Source organism: Diabrotica virgifera, chromosome 1 (genome assembly GCF_917563875.1).
Source record: "Diabrotica virgifera virgifera chromosome 1, PGI_DIABVI_V3a".
Lineage (NCBI taxonomy): Eukaryota > Metazoa > Arthropoda > Insecta > Coleoptera > Chrysomelidae > Diabrotica > Diabrotica virgifera.
In genome coordinates, this window is record NC_065443.1 from 203,865,026 (window position 1) to 203,885,792 (window position 20,767).

The following is a 20,767-nucleotide window of genomic DNA, read 5'->3' on the forward strand; positions in this document are numbered from 1 at the left end:
CTCCATACATTGCTTTTTGCATTTTTCTCTCCCATCATTCTAAAAGATATGTTTCTGACTTTTTCAGCACCAATGTTTCGCATGCGTATGTTACTGTAGGTCTGATAACTGCCTTATAAATTCTGATTTTTGTTTTTCTTGTTACTTATTTCGATTTTATTAGGGTTCGTTATGCTCCATACTTTTTATTTCCTTTAGCTATTCTTGTCTTTATCTTCCCTTTCTCATCACCATTTTCATCTATCTTGGCTTCCAGTTAATTAATTTCTTTGGCTCTTTTGAACAAGAAAATGTTATTTTCTTTTCCTTTTTGGATCTGCACATTATCATATACTTTGTCTTATGTTCATTTATTTTAAGTCCAAATTTTTTGGCTTCGTTTATTATTATGTTTTTTATTAACTTTTGTAGTTCTTTCTTGCTCGTTGCTAATAGTGTCAGATTATCTTCAAATGCTATGCATTGGTGGCTGTTTTTAAATATCGTTTCTTGCATGTTTATTTTGCTTTTCCTGATTATTCCTTCCAATGTCAGATTGCGTGCGGTTGTTAATAATGGGACTCCTTACCATAATCCTTCCTTCTTAGTTTCAAACATTTTGGATGTATGTCTTTTCCATGCTATTTCGTTTGTTGTGTTTTCCATCTTCATTTTTATCATCCTGACAATTTTACTTGGTATCCCCAATTCTTGTCTGTCAGATTAGCCAAGCGGTCTGAGGCGCTCAATCGACAAGTGTAGAGGATATTCGATCGAGGTTCGAGCCTCAGCCGGTGAATAGAAAAATTAAAAGACTAACACCATAGTCTGAAATTCTAGAAGAATCTACGACTTGGTCTGGAATAAGCTGGTGTCTCATCGGCCTATGGAGGAGCGCTACGGCAAGGGATAAGGGCTTGCGGCTCAGTGACACTCCTCCATAGATCCCTACCGGAAGGGCGTTGACGCCTAAAAACGGTGTATATATATCCCCAGTTCGTACATCTGGTGTCTGTCTACCGTGTTGTAGGCCTGCTTAAAGTTGATGAACAAAGCATACGCTACTGTTTCATGTTCGTAACAGGTAGTCTGTATTTCTTTTAAGGCAAATATTTGGTCCGTCGTTGCTTGTTGTTTCTAGAACCTGCCTGATATTATCCCAAAATTTTTTCCGAATATTGGTTTAGACTTTTTCTTATGCTTTGTGCCAAGATTTTGTAAACTATGTCTAGTAGTGCAATGCCTCTATAGTTTCCGTATAGCATTCTATCACCTTTTTTTATGTAGGTATAGGGCATATGGCATATCCTTGCTTTGGTCCACTCTTCTGGCATTTTTTCTACTTTCCATATTCTTTTTACCAGGTCATATATCTCTTTTTGTAGCCTTTCTCCTCCTGATTTTATCATTTTGGCCAATATTTCGATTATTCCTGGGCTTTTGTTATTTTTCAGGTTATTTTATGTCATTCTCTATTTCTTGCTCTGTGGGTATTTCTATTTCTAGGTATCTGGTCATCTTCAATTTCATGGTTTGTTTTCATCTTTTCTACTTCGCTCTTATTTAGCAGTTCTGTGAAATAGTTTTGCCAATTCCTCATTGTTTTTTCCATCTCATTTAGTAGTGTCTCTTTATCATCTCTCATGTATGGATTGTTTTTCTGATACCCTCTTTCCATTTTTTTGGCTTCCTGGTATCTTTTTTTGGATTATTTCTTCTATTTCATTCAGTTTGTTCTCGTTGTAGCAAGCTGAAAATTTGTTAATAGCTTAAGGGTGTCACCTCGGACAAACTTTGATGTCTAGGAACATTGGAACAGAAGTTTTAATTGTGTAACAAGTTAAAAATTTGGAACATCAGACTACGAAAACGTCCTATGTATTTTGTCAGGCAGAACTTCCAATTGATTTGATACTCTTTCATACTCTCGTGCAAAAATCAGACTGGTATTTATCATCAACTGGGTATTTTAATAAGTCTGACATGTAGAACAGGTCAAATGACAGGAATTATGACAGGTGATAAATAGCAGTCTGATTTTTGCATGAGAGTGTAATCAAAGGGCAACAAATCAATTGGAAGTTCCGTCCGACAAAATACATGGGACGTTTTCGTAGTCTGACGTCCCAAATTTTTAACCTGTTCCACAATTAAAACTTCCCCTGTTTCAGTGTTCCCGTACATCAAAGTTTGTCGGACTAGACATTGTTAAGCTATTAACAAATTTTCAGCTTGCTATTAATCAACTTTTTTTTTGGTACGCGGGATCCAGGCCTAATCCTATTGCTATCTTCGTTATTTGTGAGGTTTTTGAGTCTTACTTTTCTTATTGCTTCTGCTACTTCTTGACATTCTTCATCATACCATTCTTTTGTTGTGTGTTTTCTCTTGGTTTTCGTCAGCTTACTTATGTGCAAAATTGCTTACATACAATAAAAAACAGTGTGAAATAATTTGTATTTATTAGGTATTTGTATTATTAGGTATGGAAGTAAAATCTGAAAAGGAAGACTTTGTGGAAAGTGCACAAAGATATATACACAGTCAGTTATCCTCATCCACAAATCTTGGAGATTTGAAAAATGAACCACAAGACATTTCAGGTAATACAAGTAATAATGTTAGTCCTAAATAGTGTGAAATAATTTGTATTTATTAGGTGTGGAAGTAAAAACTGAAATTAATGAAGAGTTTGTGGAAAGTGACATGAGTTATATAGAGAGTCAGCTATCTTCATCCATAAATCTTGAAGATTTGAAGAATGAACCAGTAGAAAATCCAGGTAATACAAGTAGTAAAATTAATGGGACATGTTGTATATTAGTGCACTGAATATATAACCTAATATTTATATGGGTATTTTGGCATATCCTCTCTTTCATACTATCACATTACATAAAGTTTCATTTAAAAAATAGTTTTGATACACCAACAAAGTTTTTAATACAAAAAGCTCAAAAGGGGCATTTTAAAGTTAATTAAAATTGTTATAAAAAAGATAAACTGATAAATAAAAAAGATAAATGAAGATAAACTGTATAAATGTTTTTAAATCAAAGATAATTTAAATTGTTATAAAAAAGAAGATAAATAGATAAATCATACAGATGTTGTTATAAAATTATTCTTTAGAACATTTCAGGACTTTGATGTTTATGTCACCGCTGGGAGGCAATTAGGTAATAAGTGTATTCGCAGAGACAGTCAGGAACTAGTCGACGACAAGTGGAGCATTCCATGACTAAAAGTCCGCTACAGGGTCCGCGACCGAACATATTTTATTTGTTTATATTTTTTGACGTTGTGTTTCTTAAATTTTTTACCCTTTTAAGAGTATTTTAATTGTATTTTGCGAAAATTTCGTTGTTGATTTTGTGTAGTTTTTAGTTGTAGAAGTACTTGAACGACTTTATTTCGTTTTAAGCAGTGAATAAATAAAGATAAGTTAATATTTTCGAAAGTTATTATTCTTATTATTATTATACTTAAACAAGGGCAGAGGGACAAGCCCCTATTATACCCAAAAACAAAGAAATTACATAAGTAACCTACTAGTAAATACAATACAGTGGCGTAGCTAGCCCGACGGGGGCCCCATATCAAAGTTTGTCGCGGGGCCTTTTTTCCCCCGCGACAAAAGAAGCAACAACGCTTGTATAGAATAGAATAGAAATATGTTTTATTGTCACTGAAAATTTTACAATCTTATGGACAAAGCTTACAAAAAAGAGTGTGTGTACTTGTGTACGCACGTAAGAAGTTATACTTCTTTGTCGTCATAAAAAACAGTTTTTTTATATACCTCATACAAAATCGGTAATATTTGCTATAAGATGGTTATATTTTAGGGTTTAGATCATTCAGAACTTTCTATGACTTTTCTTTCGTAAAATTAATAACAAAAGTTATCATAATTGAAATAACAGAAAATAATGTTGATTATATATGTTGAGAAAAATTTTTAATTTCTTTTTCAATTAGAAGGATGTAATTCCATATTAGAATATAGTTCTATTTCCAATTAACTGTTCATAATAACAATGTTCAATATTGTAAAAATAAAGCTACTTTTCTCTTGAGTGACATTCATATTTTTTTGACATACCCTGTGTAATACCCATAAAAAATTACTATCTGATGGTTGAATCCGAGATTCTAGATATTGCAGAACCTTTTATGTAGAACAACTATTTTTCGTAAAATGAATAATAAAAAAGTTTTCCATATTATGGTTCCAACTTACAGGGACATACTGTATATTATGACAAAAATATTTTTAAATCTGTAGGCAAGTCAAAAGTGTAAACTCAACCTTAATTTAACAAGAGTTATAGTCGGTTCGCTAAACTCACGACACAACTGGCTAGTGTTTTAGTAGATATTTTTTTTGTTTTTGGCCAATTTTGTGAAAATTGGCAAAATTACTAACTATTTAGTAATTATTTTCTTGTCAATTTTACAAAATTGGCAAAATTACTTACTAAATTCACTAGACATTTGTAGTAACACTGGTGGTACTCATTATTTTCTTTTAAAATATCATACAATAGGTTAACAAAGGGTGTAACAAAAATACAGGTCATAAATTAAATCACATATTCTGCGACCAAAAATAGTTCGACTGAACCTAACTTACCTTAGTACAAATGTTCACATAAAAATAGTTACAGCCCTTTGAAGTTACAAAATAAAAATGGATTTTTTCCAATATATCGAAAACTGTTTGTGGTTTCTTATTGAAAACGGATATGTGGCATCCTTATGACAGGAATATCTTAAAATAAAATTATAGTGAAATTTGTGCACACCATAAAAATTTTATGGAGGTTTTGTTCCCTTAAACCCCCCCAAACTTTTGTGTACGTTCCAATTAAATTATCATTGTGGCACCATTAGTTAATAACAATATTTCTAAAACTTTTTTGCCTCTTAGTACTTTTTCGAAAAGCTAGTTTTTGTCGAGATATTTTGAATATTTGTCCAATCCACCATATATTTGTATACTGTTACGTACTGGTAATAATACGAAAAATTTTTTATAAATAATTACAGTTTGAGGTATATTTTGAACCGTATTAGAAAAGAAGCCACATCTCGATAAAAGATGCCTTATCGGAAAAATACTAAGAGGCAAAAAGTTTCAAAAACACTCTGTTTAACTAATGTAACCGCAATAATAGTTTAGTTGTAACGTACACAAACATTTGGGAGGTTTAAAGGCACAAAACCCCCATAAAATTTTTACGTAAACATATTAAAAAAGAAGCCGCATCTCGATTGAAAATTATTTATCGAAAAATTACTAAGAGGCAAAAAACTTTTAAAAACATTGTGTTTAACTAATGGTACCACAATAAGAATTTAATTGGAACGTACATAAAAGTTTGGGGGGTTTAAGGGAACAAAACCCCCATAATATTTTTGTGGGGTGTACAAATTTCACTATAATTTCTTTTAAAGATTTACCTACCATAACAATGCCACATGTCACTTTTCATTAAAAAATCTCTAATAGTTTTCGATATATCGGAAAAAATCGAGTTTCATTTTGTAACTTCAATGGGCTGTAACTTTTTTTGTGTGCCTATTTGTACTAAGGTAAGTTAGGTTCAATCGAACTATTTTTGGTCCCAGAATATGTGGTTTAATTTATGACCTGTATTTTTGTTACAGCCTGTATTATTTACAAAAGTATATACAAATCCGGTATAATATCCCTACTTTATAGCATTTTCAATATCTTCCGTAAGTCCAAACGGTGAGCTTAAATTTTTTTTCCAATGCATCCAACTTTCTTTGAAGCGAAGCTGAATTGTTCAAATATAAAAAAACTCTCCTGCGGTGTTGTCCGTATGAGATGATATGCCAGTCTCTAATGCATCATTGTCCTCTATGTTTACTTTTAGATTTATCTGTATAGCCTACAAAAAAAATTAATCCAATTTAAATTTTAGATCACAACTACAACTGATATGAATAACATTGTAACTCCACTTATAATGTTTTTCAACTATTGCTTAAATGATATCTACAAAGGACAACTTTCATTTTGATCTAAAAACTTTTATCCTATCTTATGTACCTTAATATAAAGTTTTTTAATAAAATAACCTCATTGTAAGTGCAAATTTTGAATCACTCAGTGGAAAAACTTTGTAACCAATGTTACAATACTATAAATTTCTATTATTGATGAATATTTTTATAAACACATTGTAACATCTATATAATTTACGAGTGAACTAACTTCCACCGTTATATCTGATGTTCACAGTGGATTACATGTTCAAGAAGCATCAACAGCGAAAACCCCTTCCTGCATCAAAGGCATTAGTTTATTATTAGATACGTCTGCTAAGTAAAAATTCCCAAAGAAGAAAAATCTTGGAAAGGAGAGACAAAGAGATCCAAGTGTTTTCAAAATTAATATTTTGAAGAAACTGAGGAACTCTGACCAAGAATACACTAGAAAAACTGTAAAATTAACGTAAATGAGAGAATCGGGACCTCGATGTAACGATAAATGTAACATTAAATGTAAATCGAAATTATATAAAAAAAGAATGACTCAATTCATTTAATAATTTTTGGGCAATAGCTGATCATTATAAACAGAGTGATTTATGTAGAGTTTGTAGAGCATACTTATGCAGATATAGTCCGTCCGCTATAACTTTTCTCATACGGTACGAATCATTTTCAATCAAACTAAATCAAAACATAAATTGAAACGAACGTCGATGTGTATATACATTTTGTATACTGTATACTATATACTACACACATCGGCATACGTTTCACTTTCTGTTTTGACTTAATTTGATTGAAAATGAATCGCACCGCATGGGAAAAGTTATAGCGGACGGACTATTCTCAACCAATAGTGAAAAGTTAAATGAGTCCACGTAAAACTGGTAAATATGAATATAATTTGCAGTTAGCAGAACACTGACACCAATTTTGTAAGAAACATTTTTGATACTTTACCAGATAATATATGGTTAACTACGCTATTCAAAAAAAGTGGCATTGCAGCTCGACTTAAATCAGAACCATTAATGCTAACAACAATGTGATACATGAAAGCGAAAAGCTGAGGAAAAGTTATAAAATATGGATTAAGCAAATTGTAGCTGGAGCATCACATGAGCTAATGGTTTATTGCATATAAGGAGACAGTCTGTTACCAACGCACTGTACTTAGCTGAGAATATTTTTTAACAAAAAATCAAAATATTAAATTATTCTTCATTATTTATTTTTTAGTTGTTATATCCACTTGAAAAAGCATAAGATAAATGTGTTTATTGGTTTTACTCACTCTCAATTTACTTCTTTCTTTTCCAATCTCCTCGTTCTTTCAACATCATGTTACCTATGCACTTTTTTGAGGCTTGCGTACCATTTCCTGTGATGGAACTTGATCAGGATGATTTTCGTCCTCTAAATAAGCTGGTTCGTCTAAAATTAATAGATTTATGTAAAATATTGTTATGTGAATGTATGGGATAGCCACTTTACACGATGCAAGTAATTGCGCAATTTCTTGCAGCAATTGAAATTGCATCGTGTCACACGAGAATTGCACAGAAAAGGTGCAATTACTTGCAGCAACTACTTGCTGCAAGAAGTTGCAGCTAAATAGAACATGTTCATGCAATTCTTTCTGCAATTGTTATATATAACACATATTATAATTTTCTCAATAATCTAACATTTTTAATCTAATATCTGATAACTCTACTCAAAAAATCACATTTAATTTATAAAAACAACATAACCTAAAATTTATGGTTAGGTCAACGTTTCTGTCTATTTCATATCAGCTTCTGTAATTACTTGTACCCTGTAATCATTTTATTGCAGAAATCTAGTTGCAAGTTGCAACTGATTGCAGAAGTTTTTGCTGCAAGAACTTGTGCTATAAATTTCGCAATTATTTGCAATGTGTAAAGTGGCTCAAATGTAGGAACAAAATTTGTTTAACTTATTTTCAAAACACTTACCTGTAATCATTGACAGTAATAAAAGACTCCAAGTACTGGATCCTCCGAGTCTTTAGTTTTGAATAAGTGAGATCGTAAAATCGTCCCGGTTGATTGATGTTTATCCACAGTTCTCTAGTGTAGAGAATCTCTACACTACCTCTACGAGCCAATAGGTTTTTATCAGTAATTTTGCGATTGAAAATCGCACTCACACAGTTTGGGCTTCCACAATGACATGCAACAAGCATGTTAATAAGTCCAAAAATATAATATGAAAACTATTTAAAAAGGCAGTATAACAATCACTCTATATTTATCAATCAAGGACATAACCAAACCGTCCCCAAACCACAGCCCACAGCTGCGCTACAGCTGCCATATTGGATAATTTTTGACATGTCATTTGAACATCCAATCAGAACAAAGTTATAATGCGCGTATGCGCCTGGCCGATGCGTATGAGCCTGGTTTTAACATTAAAAATTCACCCTCAACGCGCGTAAAGAAGTATAACTTCAAAAAGTCAGAAAAAAACAATAACAAATACAGTTTACTGAAATTACATAATTCGTCAATATTAGTAGATACAAAATAAAAGATAATGAAATAAAACAAATTACAACCTTAGGAACTAATAAGTTCTGCGTATAACACCCAAATATAGATAATAATAATAAACCTAATAAACCAAAGTCGAAAAATAGATTTGAATTGTCGAGACTCATTGTTTGAAAACAGATTCAGTTTTTTCAATGCAAGGATGAATGGACCTTGAAAATGAGCTTAAACAAAGAAAAAAAGCTCTGTGCTTATGGTATAACGGCGAGCGGCCGGCAAATACACTTCTCCAAGAAATGAACGTACCAACTTAAAAGTATGTAGGTGATTTTTGAGGTCTCGAATTTCATAACACCTGTTATCCGATTTAAGTGATTTTTTAAATATGTTATAGCCTTATTCTTTAACAATATCGCTGTATTAATATTGTTGATAGACAGGTAAATTGTCATTGTATACCGGGTGTACCAATCAAACTTTGATTTTTTCTCAAAGTTCGCGACACCCTGTGGAATATTTTAGCATTTATAAAATACTGAAATTAAAACCAAAGTACATAATATAACCTCATGCTTTCTTAACATTCTGTTTTTTGATTGATTCGCTTATATGTTGGATAATAAAAACGTTAGGTACTTTAACAACTAGTCTTGTTTTTCGTCAATATACAAGGTGTTTTTAAATAAGTATGGCAAACTCTAAGGAGTAATTCTGCATGAAAAAATAATGACACTTTGCTTTATAAACGTATGTCCGCAAATTCTTCGTTTCCGAGAAAGGGATGTTAAAATTTTTCTTACAAACTGATGATTTATTTATTGCCCTAAAACCGGTTAAAATATGCAAATTATTTTTGGTGGGTTTTAAGAGGTAGTTATTGCGCATTTTTGTTATACAATTAGGAATTTAATATTCACCATTTGCGCGCATACGGGTAATATGATCCGTATGTGCGCCAATGGTGAACAGAAAATTCTTAATTGTATGTTAAAAAATGCACAATAACTACCCCTTAAAACCCACCAGCTCTCATTTGCTCATATTAACGGGTTTTAGAGCAATACATAAATCGTCAGTTTGTAAGAAAAATATCAACACCTCCTTTCTCGGAAACGAAGCATTTGGGAACATACGTTTATGAAGCAAACTGTCATTATTTTTTCATGCAGAATTAACCCTTAAAGTTTGCCATACTTATTTAAAAACACCCTGTATTGATGAAAAATAAGACTAGTTCTTAAAGTATTACCTAACTTTTTTATTATCCTACATAAGCGAATGAATAAAACAATAGAATATTAAGAAAACATCAGGCTATAGTTGGGTTTTAATTTCAGTATTTTATAAATGCTATAATATTCCACAGATTGATGCGAACTTTGAGAAAAAATCACAGTTTTTTTGGTATACAGCCGGTATACAATGACAATTTACCTGTCTGGCAACAATATTATTACAGCGAGATTGTTCAATAATACGGCTATAACCTATTAAAAAAAATCACTTAAATCGGATAACAGGTTTAGGAAATGAGACATTAAAAATGACCAATGTATAAGGTGGTGCGTTAATTTCTTGGAGAAGTGTAGATATACATAAATACAATTATAGATAAAGAATAGAATACACGAAAATATATCCAAATAATACATACTGTTTCAAATATTCAAAGATAAAGCGATTACAAAAATTGCAATTTGGCATTATACATTATACAATAACACACACAGCCAATGGAATTGACAATGAAAGGTAGCTTGGAAACAAAAAAACTCTGTTCTTATGGGACGTAGAATACAAAATAGATAAATATGATTTATATAGGCATAGATAAAGAATCCATTACACCAAAATGTTGATATTCAAACAATATACACTGTTTCAAAAGCCTTTTAATAGTGAAATAATTGTAGAATATTTTGTTCAATCTTGGTAAATGGAATTTTGTTTCGACATGGTGCACTGGAGCCCCTGAACGTCGGGGGCCCCGTATAATTGATACGGCTGATACGGCGGTAGCTACGCCTCTGATACAATATAAACAAAACAACAACAACAAAAAGATACAGTTTGGGTTTACATAAAAAATATTTCAACTATAATAGAAAACGGTCAGGTCTGTTTTTAAATGTATTGGTAGAGGTAGCTGACACAATGTTATCATTCAGGTTATTCCAAATATCGAAAACTCTATTTGGTAGAAAATTCTGTCTTGATCTCGTACAAAAGTTCTCTTTTTTAAGTTTAAATTGGTGACCTCTAAGGGCCAATTTCTCATATCGAGTTCAACTCCAGTTTAACCTGAACTTCTAGTAAACGTCAGTTTAAAGTCAAAATCGTCTTTCTCAATTCACGTTCAACCGATGGCAGTTTAAACTTGAACGATGCTTGAACGGTGGAATCCGGCCGTTCAAATATTTCAGAACTCAGTTCAGATGATTCCATGGACTACGCATGCGTTGTATTAACACGAAACGTTGTCATAATATAAATATATTCTATTTTATTATATTAAGCCTAACGATAAACGATAACATTATTTTTGTTTTTCTAATATTTATTTATAATTATTAAAATGACTATTTGACTATAAATACTTAAATTTAACTTTATTCAAAAACAGCATAAAAAAGGTAGTTCAAAATGGTGACAGTTTTTTACCTTTTGCCATCTATTGGCATTTCTCGAAAGCTGTAGAACGAGCGCTGACATGAACGCGGAATGAGAAATGCATTTCAAACAAAACCACAGATCACGGGTGAACCTGGTTCAACTGAACCATAGATTAACGCAGGTATGAGAAATCGACCCTAAGGCGTTCATCTTGATCGATGGTAAACATTTCGTCGAGATTTCCGAAATTGAATTTTAATATTTTAAATGTGGTTATTAAGTCGTCACGTTGTCGGCGAAGTCCAAAAGAAGTTAGGTGGGCCATATTGAGCCTTTCTTCATAGGAAGGTCTTCTCAGTCAGAATGGAATTCGAGTGGCTTTTCTTTGGAACGTTTTCCAACAAAGTTTTGTCTCGAACCAAATCAGGATACCACGTTGGGCCAGCATATTCAAGAGTCGGTCTTATGTAAATAGTATAAAGTTTACAAAATGACTGCATTGAAACTCTCGAAAAACACCTGGAGTCATATAGTCATGGAAAAACATATAGTCTGGAGTTCGCACGTTTACAAATAGACTGAATATGGTCGGACCACGTTAGGCTGCTGTTTACGATAACACCGAGGTCGTTATACGAGAACACTGAATCTAATGGTTGTCCGTTAACGAAGTACGGCATATGGATTATTTTTATCAATTCTAAGCACTACACATTTTTCCGCGTTGAAGAGTAGTAACCACTGGGAACACCAAGTAAGTCACCACTGTCCTTTGAGAACGATTCGCCAACTCTAACTTTGTAATGTCGATCTGTCAGGAAATCATCAATCCAACATAATAAAGTACCGCGAACTCAAAAATGCTCTAGTTTATGTAGAAGTCTGCGCTTAGGAACACGGTCAAAGGCTTTAGAGAAATCTAGACAGAACAAAGTCGACCGGCTGTAAACTTTTAAGAGATGACGTCCAGTCGTTAACACAATGTAGGAGATTGGTTAGAGTAGAGCGACCAGAAATAAATCCATGTTGTTGTGTTGGAATAACATGTTCTTAGAGAAGGAATTTAGTCATCTCCTCGGAAATAATGGCTTCTATGACTTTGCTAACTACTGGTAGTAAGCTAATCGAACGATAATTGTTGGGATCGAGTTTGTTACTTACTTACTTACTTACTCCGTGGCGTTACAACCCTTCCTGGGGTTTTAGCCGACTCGACAACATGCCTCCACTGTTTTCTGTCTTGAGCAACCTCCATCCAATTCTCCACGCCCATAGTGCTTAGGTCTCCTGCTATATTATCTCGCCACCGGAGTCGAGGGCGTCCGCGTGGTCTCCTTCCAGTTGGGACTTCCTCCCACACCAGTCTTACTGTTCTTTGGTCAGAATGTCTTCTGAGGTGTCCTGCCCATTGGAGTCTTCTGGACTTTATTTCTTTTATGATGTTGGCGTCCGGGTAAAGTTGTTCGAGCTCTTTGTTAGTTCTTATCCTATATTGTCCTGATGCTTCATCCAGCAAAGGACCAAAGGTCTTCCTTAGGATTTTTCTTTCCCAAACACACAGTCTCTCTTCGTTTGCCTTTGTTATTGTCCACGTTTCGCTTCCATACATCACAACGGGTCGTATGATTGTTTTATAGACCTGTATCTTCGTACGTTTTGTTAGTTGTTTCGAGTTTATAAGGTTTTGGAGGGCAAAAAGACATCTGTTGCCGGCCTGAATCCTGTTGTTTATTTCTTGTGGTCCGTTATTGTCTTCAGTTATTCTTGTTCCAAGATACTTGAATTCTCTAACGCGCTCAAAGTTAAAGTCATCGATGGTGATGTTCTGACCAATTAAGTAGATGATCTAAACGGGTGTCACTACAGATATAGGGAATTCTGTGTGTTAGAGAGAGAGGTATATGATGTCACAGCTGATATAGGGAAGTATGTGTGTTAGAGAGAGAAACATGGTATCTCTGCTGCTATTGGTCCGATTTAAACGTACGACGGCTCGTTGGAATGGGCGGGAGATAACGAATACAAAAAAACATGGCGGCATAGTGCCAAAAGGGCGCTTTCCGATGTGACGACGTCCGATGGGGCGCGTTCCGATGTGACGGCGTTCTAGCGCTGGTCGATCGGTGCGCGATACCAGATGTGCGATCGGTACCTTAATTTTTCGCGGAACGCGAAGCAGATGCGCGGTCGGTACCTTAAGTTTTTCGCGGAAGGATCTCGTAGATACGAAGCGCGCGGCTGGTAATTTTGGAATTTAAATAAAACAACAACATAATGCAATTTTTTTATGAAAAGAACTTAAAAGGAACACAGCACGTCAACGCGTCACGTAAAACGTCACATCAAAACGTCACGTAGGCTTGTGAAATGTCACGTGAAAACGTCACGTCAAAGCACGTCACGTAATCTTCTTGTCCGTATAGTGCCTGACAGTGCCTAACAGAATGTGACGTGTCTGGTCATCTATAAAAATGTGTCAGGTGAGGGATTCGAACCCTCGCACCCCATCGGTGCTTAAAGCCAACGCCTTAGACCACCCAACCTGACTTGCAAAGAAAAGGAACACAGCACGTCAACGCGTCACGTAAAAACGTCGCATCAAAACGTCACGTAGGCTTGTGAAATGTCACGTGAAAACGTCACGTCAAAGCACGTCACGTAAAAACGTCACGTCAAAGCACGTCACGTAAAAACGTCACGTCAAAGCACGCCACGTAAAAACGTCACGTCAAAGCACGTCACGTAAAACGTCACGTCAAAGCACGTAAAAACGTCACGTCAAAACGTCACGTGGGCTCGTGAAATGTCGCGTAGGCCTTATTGTCATGGGGAGCTCAGTCGCAAGAACTTATTGTCACAGCGCGACGTGAGGTAGTAACATCATGTCTTTGAATGAGTATAGACGTAAATTAGCAGAATTTAGAGAAAAACTGACACAGTTAAGAAGTCAGGTTTTATTTTATGAGGATAAAAATAAGGTTATAAAACAAATAGAGAACCTAACACTGGGAAGCAGCATAGACTGGACACCTAAGGAATTTAGCCAGCAGCTGCGACAAGAATATTCAAGTGCTGCGGATTACTTATTTAGGGAAACTCCAACAAGGCGAATTCATCCAATTACTATTAATGATGTTATCGACGCCGGCGCCAACAACGATGAACAAAGAAAGCATGAAAAGTGAAATAGATAATGTTTTTGCAATGACTTGTATAATATTAGCTTCAGTTTTTATTTTAATTATAAAGATTATATTTAAAATTGTTAAGAGAAAATTTTAATCATCATGTAATATAAGACTTGATCAATAAATAAGGCGTTTAAATAAAAAACCCATAACTTTAAAAAATATTTATTTTGTACACAGAAAAATTACATTGGCATTATTTTATTGACAAACCAGTCACGCAGGCGATTCACATTTGTTTCTGCACATGAAAATAATCCAGCGGCATGACATGGGGGGTTTGCAGTAAAACCAAGATTTCCAGCAGCACGAGGCGTACCATCGAACTTGCAAACATCAATAATATGAGGAAAAATTCCAAAAACGTGGCGTTTCTTATCCAAATATTCTGCTTTTTGTTTCCCTCGAACGTAGATACAGTCAGCTGTATATAACAACTCGGTTTGCAGTATCTTATTTATTTCAGATAGTTCAACTTCTCCATCAGAGTACCGGATGCCTAGCAGATTCTTCTCCACGTATGATGCGGTCTTCTTATCCACATTACTTAGCGCATTGAATGGTTTCGGAGGCAAAAAGATGTAATGACTTCGTTTATAACCTATTTCAATGGAAAGTTCTTTAGGAACAAACCACCCATCCACAACGAATCCCTGAATATCTACGAATGCTATTCTCATGATGATTGCTCGTGTACTACTGACACCTCATGCATCTAATTTAGACTTTTTACAATTTCGGTGAGAGGGAAGTACTCCATTACACAGTCGTGAATAATAATACAATAGGCCTTGGTATTGTCGGGAAAACCGTTATTCGCTTCAATATCGAGTTTTACGTCAACGGTGGATGCTTTCATGCTTTCTTCTTGTTTCGAACAATCGATAACGAACAATGCACGATTCTTAAAAGCTGAGAAATCGAGTAGAGGTCGTTTTTGTTGGGAATGTATGTAGCTAGGATAAAATTCGGTATAGTTAAAATAGGCTTCATTGTAATCGGTTTTGCTAAAATCCAATTGCATTCTCTCGTTTGGCCAGTATTCTCCATTTAACGATAATCTAATACTTTGGATGTTGACATTGTCAAATAAAGTAGGATCAGCTGTAATCTTGTCGCGTTTGTTGGTTTGAAAGAAAACAATAACATAACGAGGTCTTTCAACTGATGTGCTAGTTTTAACAGCCCAAACTTCACGCCTGGCACCTCTCGTAATAGCAGGTAATTCATGTAATTCCCACTTTCTAAACGGAATAACTATAGGTTGATCTTGTTGAATAGATTTCATGAGTTCCAGTATCATCATTGGGGAATATGTGCTTCACTCTAAGCTCAATATTGGTAATGTTAATCTTAGCGGTTGTAACAGTTGTAGTTTTGTCAGCGTTTTGTTTTTCTGTAATAACTATGCAATCGTTATCATTTCGAGCTCGAACTAGTCTTATTGTTTGACGACCACACGTAATCAATGGATAATCATTAAAAATGTTGAAAACATGCTTAAGAGGCATCTGTATGCTGAATGAATGATCTGCAGCGTTTAGAATTGGATCCTTAGGGTAATTCCATCCAGCCATAACCATATAATTAGAATCTTCTTGCGTATAACATGTCATGGCACGTACAGCACTTACGATGCCAGGATCCCGCACTGTTTCCATCTCCCTTGCGCTTTCGCTGTACGTACACGAATCGAAAAGGAAGGCACCCACATTATTTGCTAGTTTGACGCCACCATTTCCAGTTATTTCGAGTGATCCTTTAATGCATAACAAGGTTTCGCTCATTGCAAAAAACGAGTCAACTTGATTAATGCTAAATTCGACAATATCATTGCAGTTGAATGATTTGATGAATGGTGCATAAGTTCGGTATTCAGCCTTTCGAATCGATTCATCAAATATTGGCTTACGATAAATATCAAATATTGGAGGCATTGTGATGTTGTTTGAACGCGCTCTCTTTCCATACATTGTAGTCATTTTTTCAGTTTAAAACCCAACGTTTGTAAAAACAATTTGTTTGCGGACGTAAGATGTTGCTGCTTAGATGGTTGCACAACTAATGGTGTTCTGTAGGTAGATTGTTTAAGATATTGCTGCTGAGATGGTTGCACAACTAATGGCGTTCTCTGGGTAGATTGTTCTATTACTAATCCCATCTGCTTTTTGATCTAAGTTCCAGCACCAATGTGCTCTCTTCTCCTCTAAAGTTCACAGGTCGTCCTTCTTGATCGACAGCCAACACAGTGATATTGGTAATTTCACGCTGTGGCACAACAGGTAAATACAACAAATTGTGAGGGGTTTCGTCAATTGCGTACCCAGGATTTGATTGTATGACAAATTCGTAGAGCGTGTGAGCAGGTCTGTTACCGTCAAAGGCTCCGGTACTAATGTTGCATTCAAAGCGTATGCTAGATACTTTAATAATCCTAACAGGTAGATCTGAAGCATGTGTCTGTCTAGGATTTAGTATTACGGGAGAAAACCCTAATATTGTACCAAGACTGTCATTTGGTTGAAATGAAATTTTAAATTGACTGAAGATTTCGCACTGCAACGTATTGTGGTTAGGTTTTAGACTAAATATCATGTCAGGTTTAGATGTATTGGCAGCCCCCAATTTCTTTTGTATGTATTCCTCAATATCGATAATTTCATAACATCCATCAGGGAAATCAAAATGTTGCACTCGGTTATTGACATCGTAGTAATAAAACTTGCAATTTTCGATGTTTGGTATACTGTTGTAAGAATGGAAAAATCGAAGAGCTATTTCGTAATCTTTTTTCGGATCTAATACGATCGGTGTGGGAGGTTGAAACGAGAATATGTAATTGGTGCTGTTTACTCTCAACAACTGCGACATGATGACTGATTCAGGTCAATAGATTAATAGGTTTATATACAGTAAAAAACAAATTTATTCACATTTTTTTATTTGTTCTAAAGCAAGTTTACATAAATGACAAGATGCTTGAGAACCGGGTGGGCCATCCCAATGAGTCCTCCAATCAGGTCTGTTGTAATGCACGAAGCAGGGAAGTAGTATCTGCAGGTTAAATTCTTGTCGATATTCCCCAGGCAATTTATGCCATATATATAACAATTCTATAGGTTCTACAGTTCGTATAATATAATCTAGCGGTATTAATTTTAGTTCTTCTTCACTGAATTCTTCAAAACGTGTTTTGCGAAATATATGGTCCAGAAGCAGTTCCATGCCTTTAATATGCTCCATTATATAAAAACTTTAGGCATAAATGTCCACAAATGATTTGATTGTAGGTTTGATACTGATGGTTATTATAGAAAATTTTTGTATGTGTACCTAGATATTTAACAAGTTCTTTGGTCGGCTTCAAATTACCAAATGAATCGAAATACTCTACGTCGTTATTTATCTTTCTATATGCTACCCAATGTGTTCCGCTGTGTGTTGATGCATCTAGATTAACTATTGCGCATTCACGTTTTCGAGGACCGTGTCTAGGCAGAGTGTCATTCATGAAAACACCTCGAAAATGTGGGATTTTAAGTGTTTTCGCGTAATGCGCAATCTCTAAGTCGTACAGCGGACGATTGGGTAGCTTTATTGGAAGTTTTTTTTCAGATACAAACCGAATCCGCCTCTTGGTTTCTTACGCAAGTACAGACCTGAGCCGATGTGTTCCATCGCCTTATTATGGCGCATATCCTCTTCCAATTTCTTTTGGGCGTTCTTTGCGTCAACCACAGTCTTCGCCACCCCTGCTGCACCACCGGCTAAAGCCCCCAATGCAGAAAGACCTGCAAATAGGGGTATGAGGGGTAGGAAACCTCCAGATTTTAGTGGCAACACTCGTGGAAGATCAACTGTTTTTCGTCCACCAAGTTTTTTAATTACCGATTTTGCTATTCGTACAGCTGTCAAAGCAGTATCTCTTAACGATGCTCCTCTCTTTATGGACTTTGCAATTTTAGGTACCACATCCCGATTGAAAGAATAACGTCCCTTTCTTCCACGACGACGAGGACATCCCATTCCCAACTTTCTTTTCGTTTTCATTCCACCGGTTACAAGTAAAGCAGCACTTTTTTCGCCAAAGCTAGCGTCCTTAGACTTGAATCGCTCCCAAGCCCTATCTTCCAATTCTTTATCGGCCTTGTGACGTTCTTCGAGAGATGTATGATGCGAATAAGCGATATCGTGTTGTTTACAAGCTGCGTCTAAAGGATTAATTCCTGGATCTCCGCGTGCAAGACGTTTTTTTAGTTTTGTTCCAGGTCCACAATACTGATAACCAGGAATATGAAGCTCAACTGGAAGTTTATTAATTAGAGAGTTCAAAAGACCTTCCCCTTTGAAGACCAACATTGGACTGATGGTCATGCATTTGGTGACATTGGTAATATATTGTTCATATTTTTACTATGTTTAACACACGATGAGAGTCATTCAACAAGAGCAGACGTTACCAATTGATAATCTAGATATTGTACAGAAAGCAACCAACAGTAAACATGGAAAATTATTACCAAACTCATTCAGAGCCATTATTTGTGGTCCAAGTGGATGTGGAAAAACTAACGCCATGCTATCACTTTTATTTAGTCCAAATGGCGTCAAGTTTAAAAATGTCTATGTTTATTCAAAATCCCTCTTTCAACCGAAATACCAACTATTGCGAGATGCATTAGCGCAAGTCAAAGGTGTAGGGTATTTTCCATTTAAAGACAATGAAGAAATTATTGATCCCAACAAAGCTCAACCAAACTCTGTGTTTTTATTTGACGATGTCGCATGTGATGGCCAACACAAGATTCGTGAGTATTATTCCATGTGCAGACATAAAGATATCGATGCGGCTTACTTATGCCAAACATATTCAAAAATACCTAAGCAGCTAATAAGAGACAATTGTAACATGATTGTGCTGTTCAAGCAAGACGAGATAAATTTGAAACATATATTTGATGAACACGTATCGCCAGACATGTCATTTGATGAATTTAAAAAAATGTGTTCAGAATGTTGGAGAGATAGGTATGGTACTGTGGTAATTATGAAAGATTTTGCTCTCAACAATGGACGATATCGCAAAGGATTTGATAAATATATAAAATTGTAAGGTGTTTGTTTAGTCGCCAGCAAAATGCCAGATGATACGGTCGCCATTGCCCTTCGCAAGAAGAAAGTTACCGAATTGGCTAGATCAATTCGCAAAAAATATTTGGCATTGAAGTTAGGTAGAACAGAGCAAGATGAGTCACTAAATAAACTTTTTAAACCAATCTCGAAGCCTCTCAAGGATATTGCTCAATCATCAAAAACGTTACATCATACTATCACTAACAAGTTTGGACATGTTAAAAAAGAAGAGGTGAAAAAGGAGGAGGATGAGGATGTATTTCTTGATGCACCCGAGGCATCTGATGAAAACATTCAAGAGCCAATCTCCGGTTCTAACGAGATTCCGATGGACGCCACAGACGAATATATCGACCACTATCCTCCAATAAGTCACAAGTACATAAAAGAATATTTGATAAAAGACGATAAAATCGATAAAAACTGTGGTCCATTTTACGATAGTATTAGTGGCTGGATATTGGGAAAACGTCGAATAAACTTTGACAAAGACAATGGAGACATAGTAATAATTCGAGAACGGGATTTTGAAGAACTTAGGTTAAGTGGTACGCCAGGCCTATATCACCTTTTATTTTATGCCAACCCAAACCCAGAACAGTATAATGATGAGGATTTACAAAAGTATAAAACACTGCTGATTAACACAGAGATTCATCTGGATACCTTAGGACGCCTTAAAGGTTCCAGCGGAGAAAAATATCATTCTATTATTAAACCTCTATTCAAACCATCTGATGCAACAATGAAAAAGCATGCAACTCGTTCACAAAAAGAACTCGACCACAGAACGAAAACAGCTCGGTCAGCATCTTCATCTACGGTCAAAGGAACGGGGTTGGATGACTCTCGTTTAACATACAACGCTGCACCCTTAGAGTATATTTATTGGGATGACGTCAATGAGTTAGTTGATCGTCTTAAACTCTTGGTGGCTTCGAAAGACGCCGGCAACACATCTCACGACAACGAAATCGTGGCTATCATCAATGAACTAAAAGAAGCCAATATAATAGAGTAACTGAGAATGATGGCATCATTTCCATTATGAGTGTCGACAAATTCGGTCATCACTCTCGTAACAGTATCACCCAAAAGGCAGTACGAGTTACATTTCCACATACTCCTGCCGGAAACATTAATGCCGAAAATGTGAAAATTTGTAATGTTAAGGACCCATCAGAATATAGTGATGCTGCAACGAAAAAATACGTTGATAATCTAATAAATGAGATGCGTAGCGTATACTTTCCAATAATTAAAGCCCATGATGCGATATTAGATCAAAAATCCATTAATATAAAAGAT

General features: G+C 35.2%; 1 protein-coding gene across 5 annotated transcripts in view; it reads left to right on the plus strand.

The window, feature by feature from the left end:
* The window catches only part of LOC126881800 (zinc finger protein 845-like), a 274,174-nt gene that overhangs the window by 7,360 nt on the left and 246,047 nt on the right, over positions 1 to 20,767 (plus strand). For all 5 annotated transcript variants that reach the window (XM_050646362.1, XM_050646371.1, XM_050646384.1 and 2 more), the window contains exons 3-4: positions 2,463 to 2,582; positions 2,639 to 2,761. In XM_050646362.1, coding sequence (XP_050502319.1) covers positions 2,465 to 2,582; positions 2,639 to 2,761 — 241 coding nt within the window. In that variant the 5' untranslated portion in view covers positions 2,463 to 2,464. The remainder of the gene's footprint in view (positions 1 to 2,462; positions 2,583 to 2,638; positions 2,762 to 20,767) is intronic.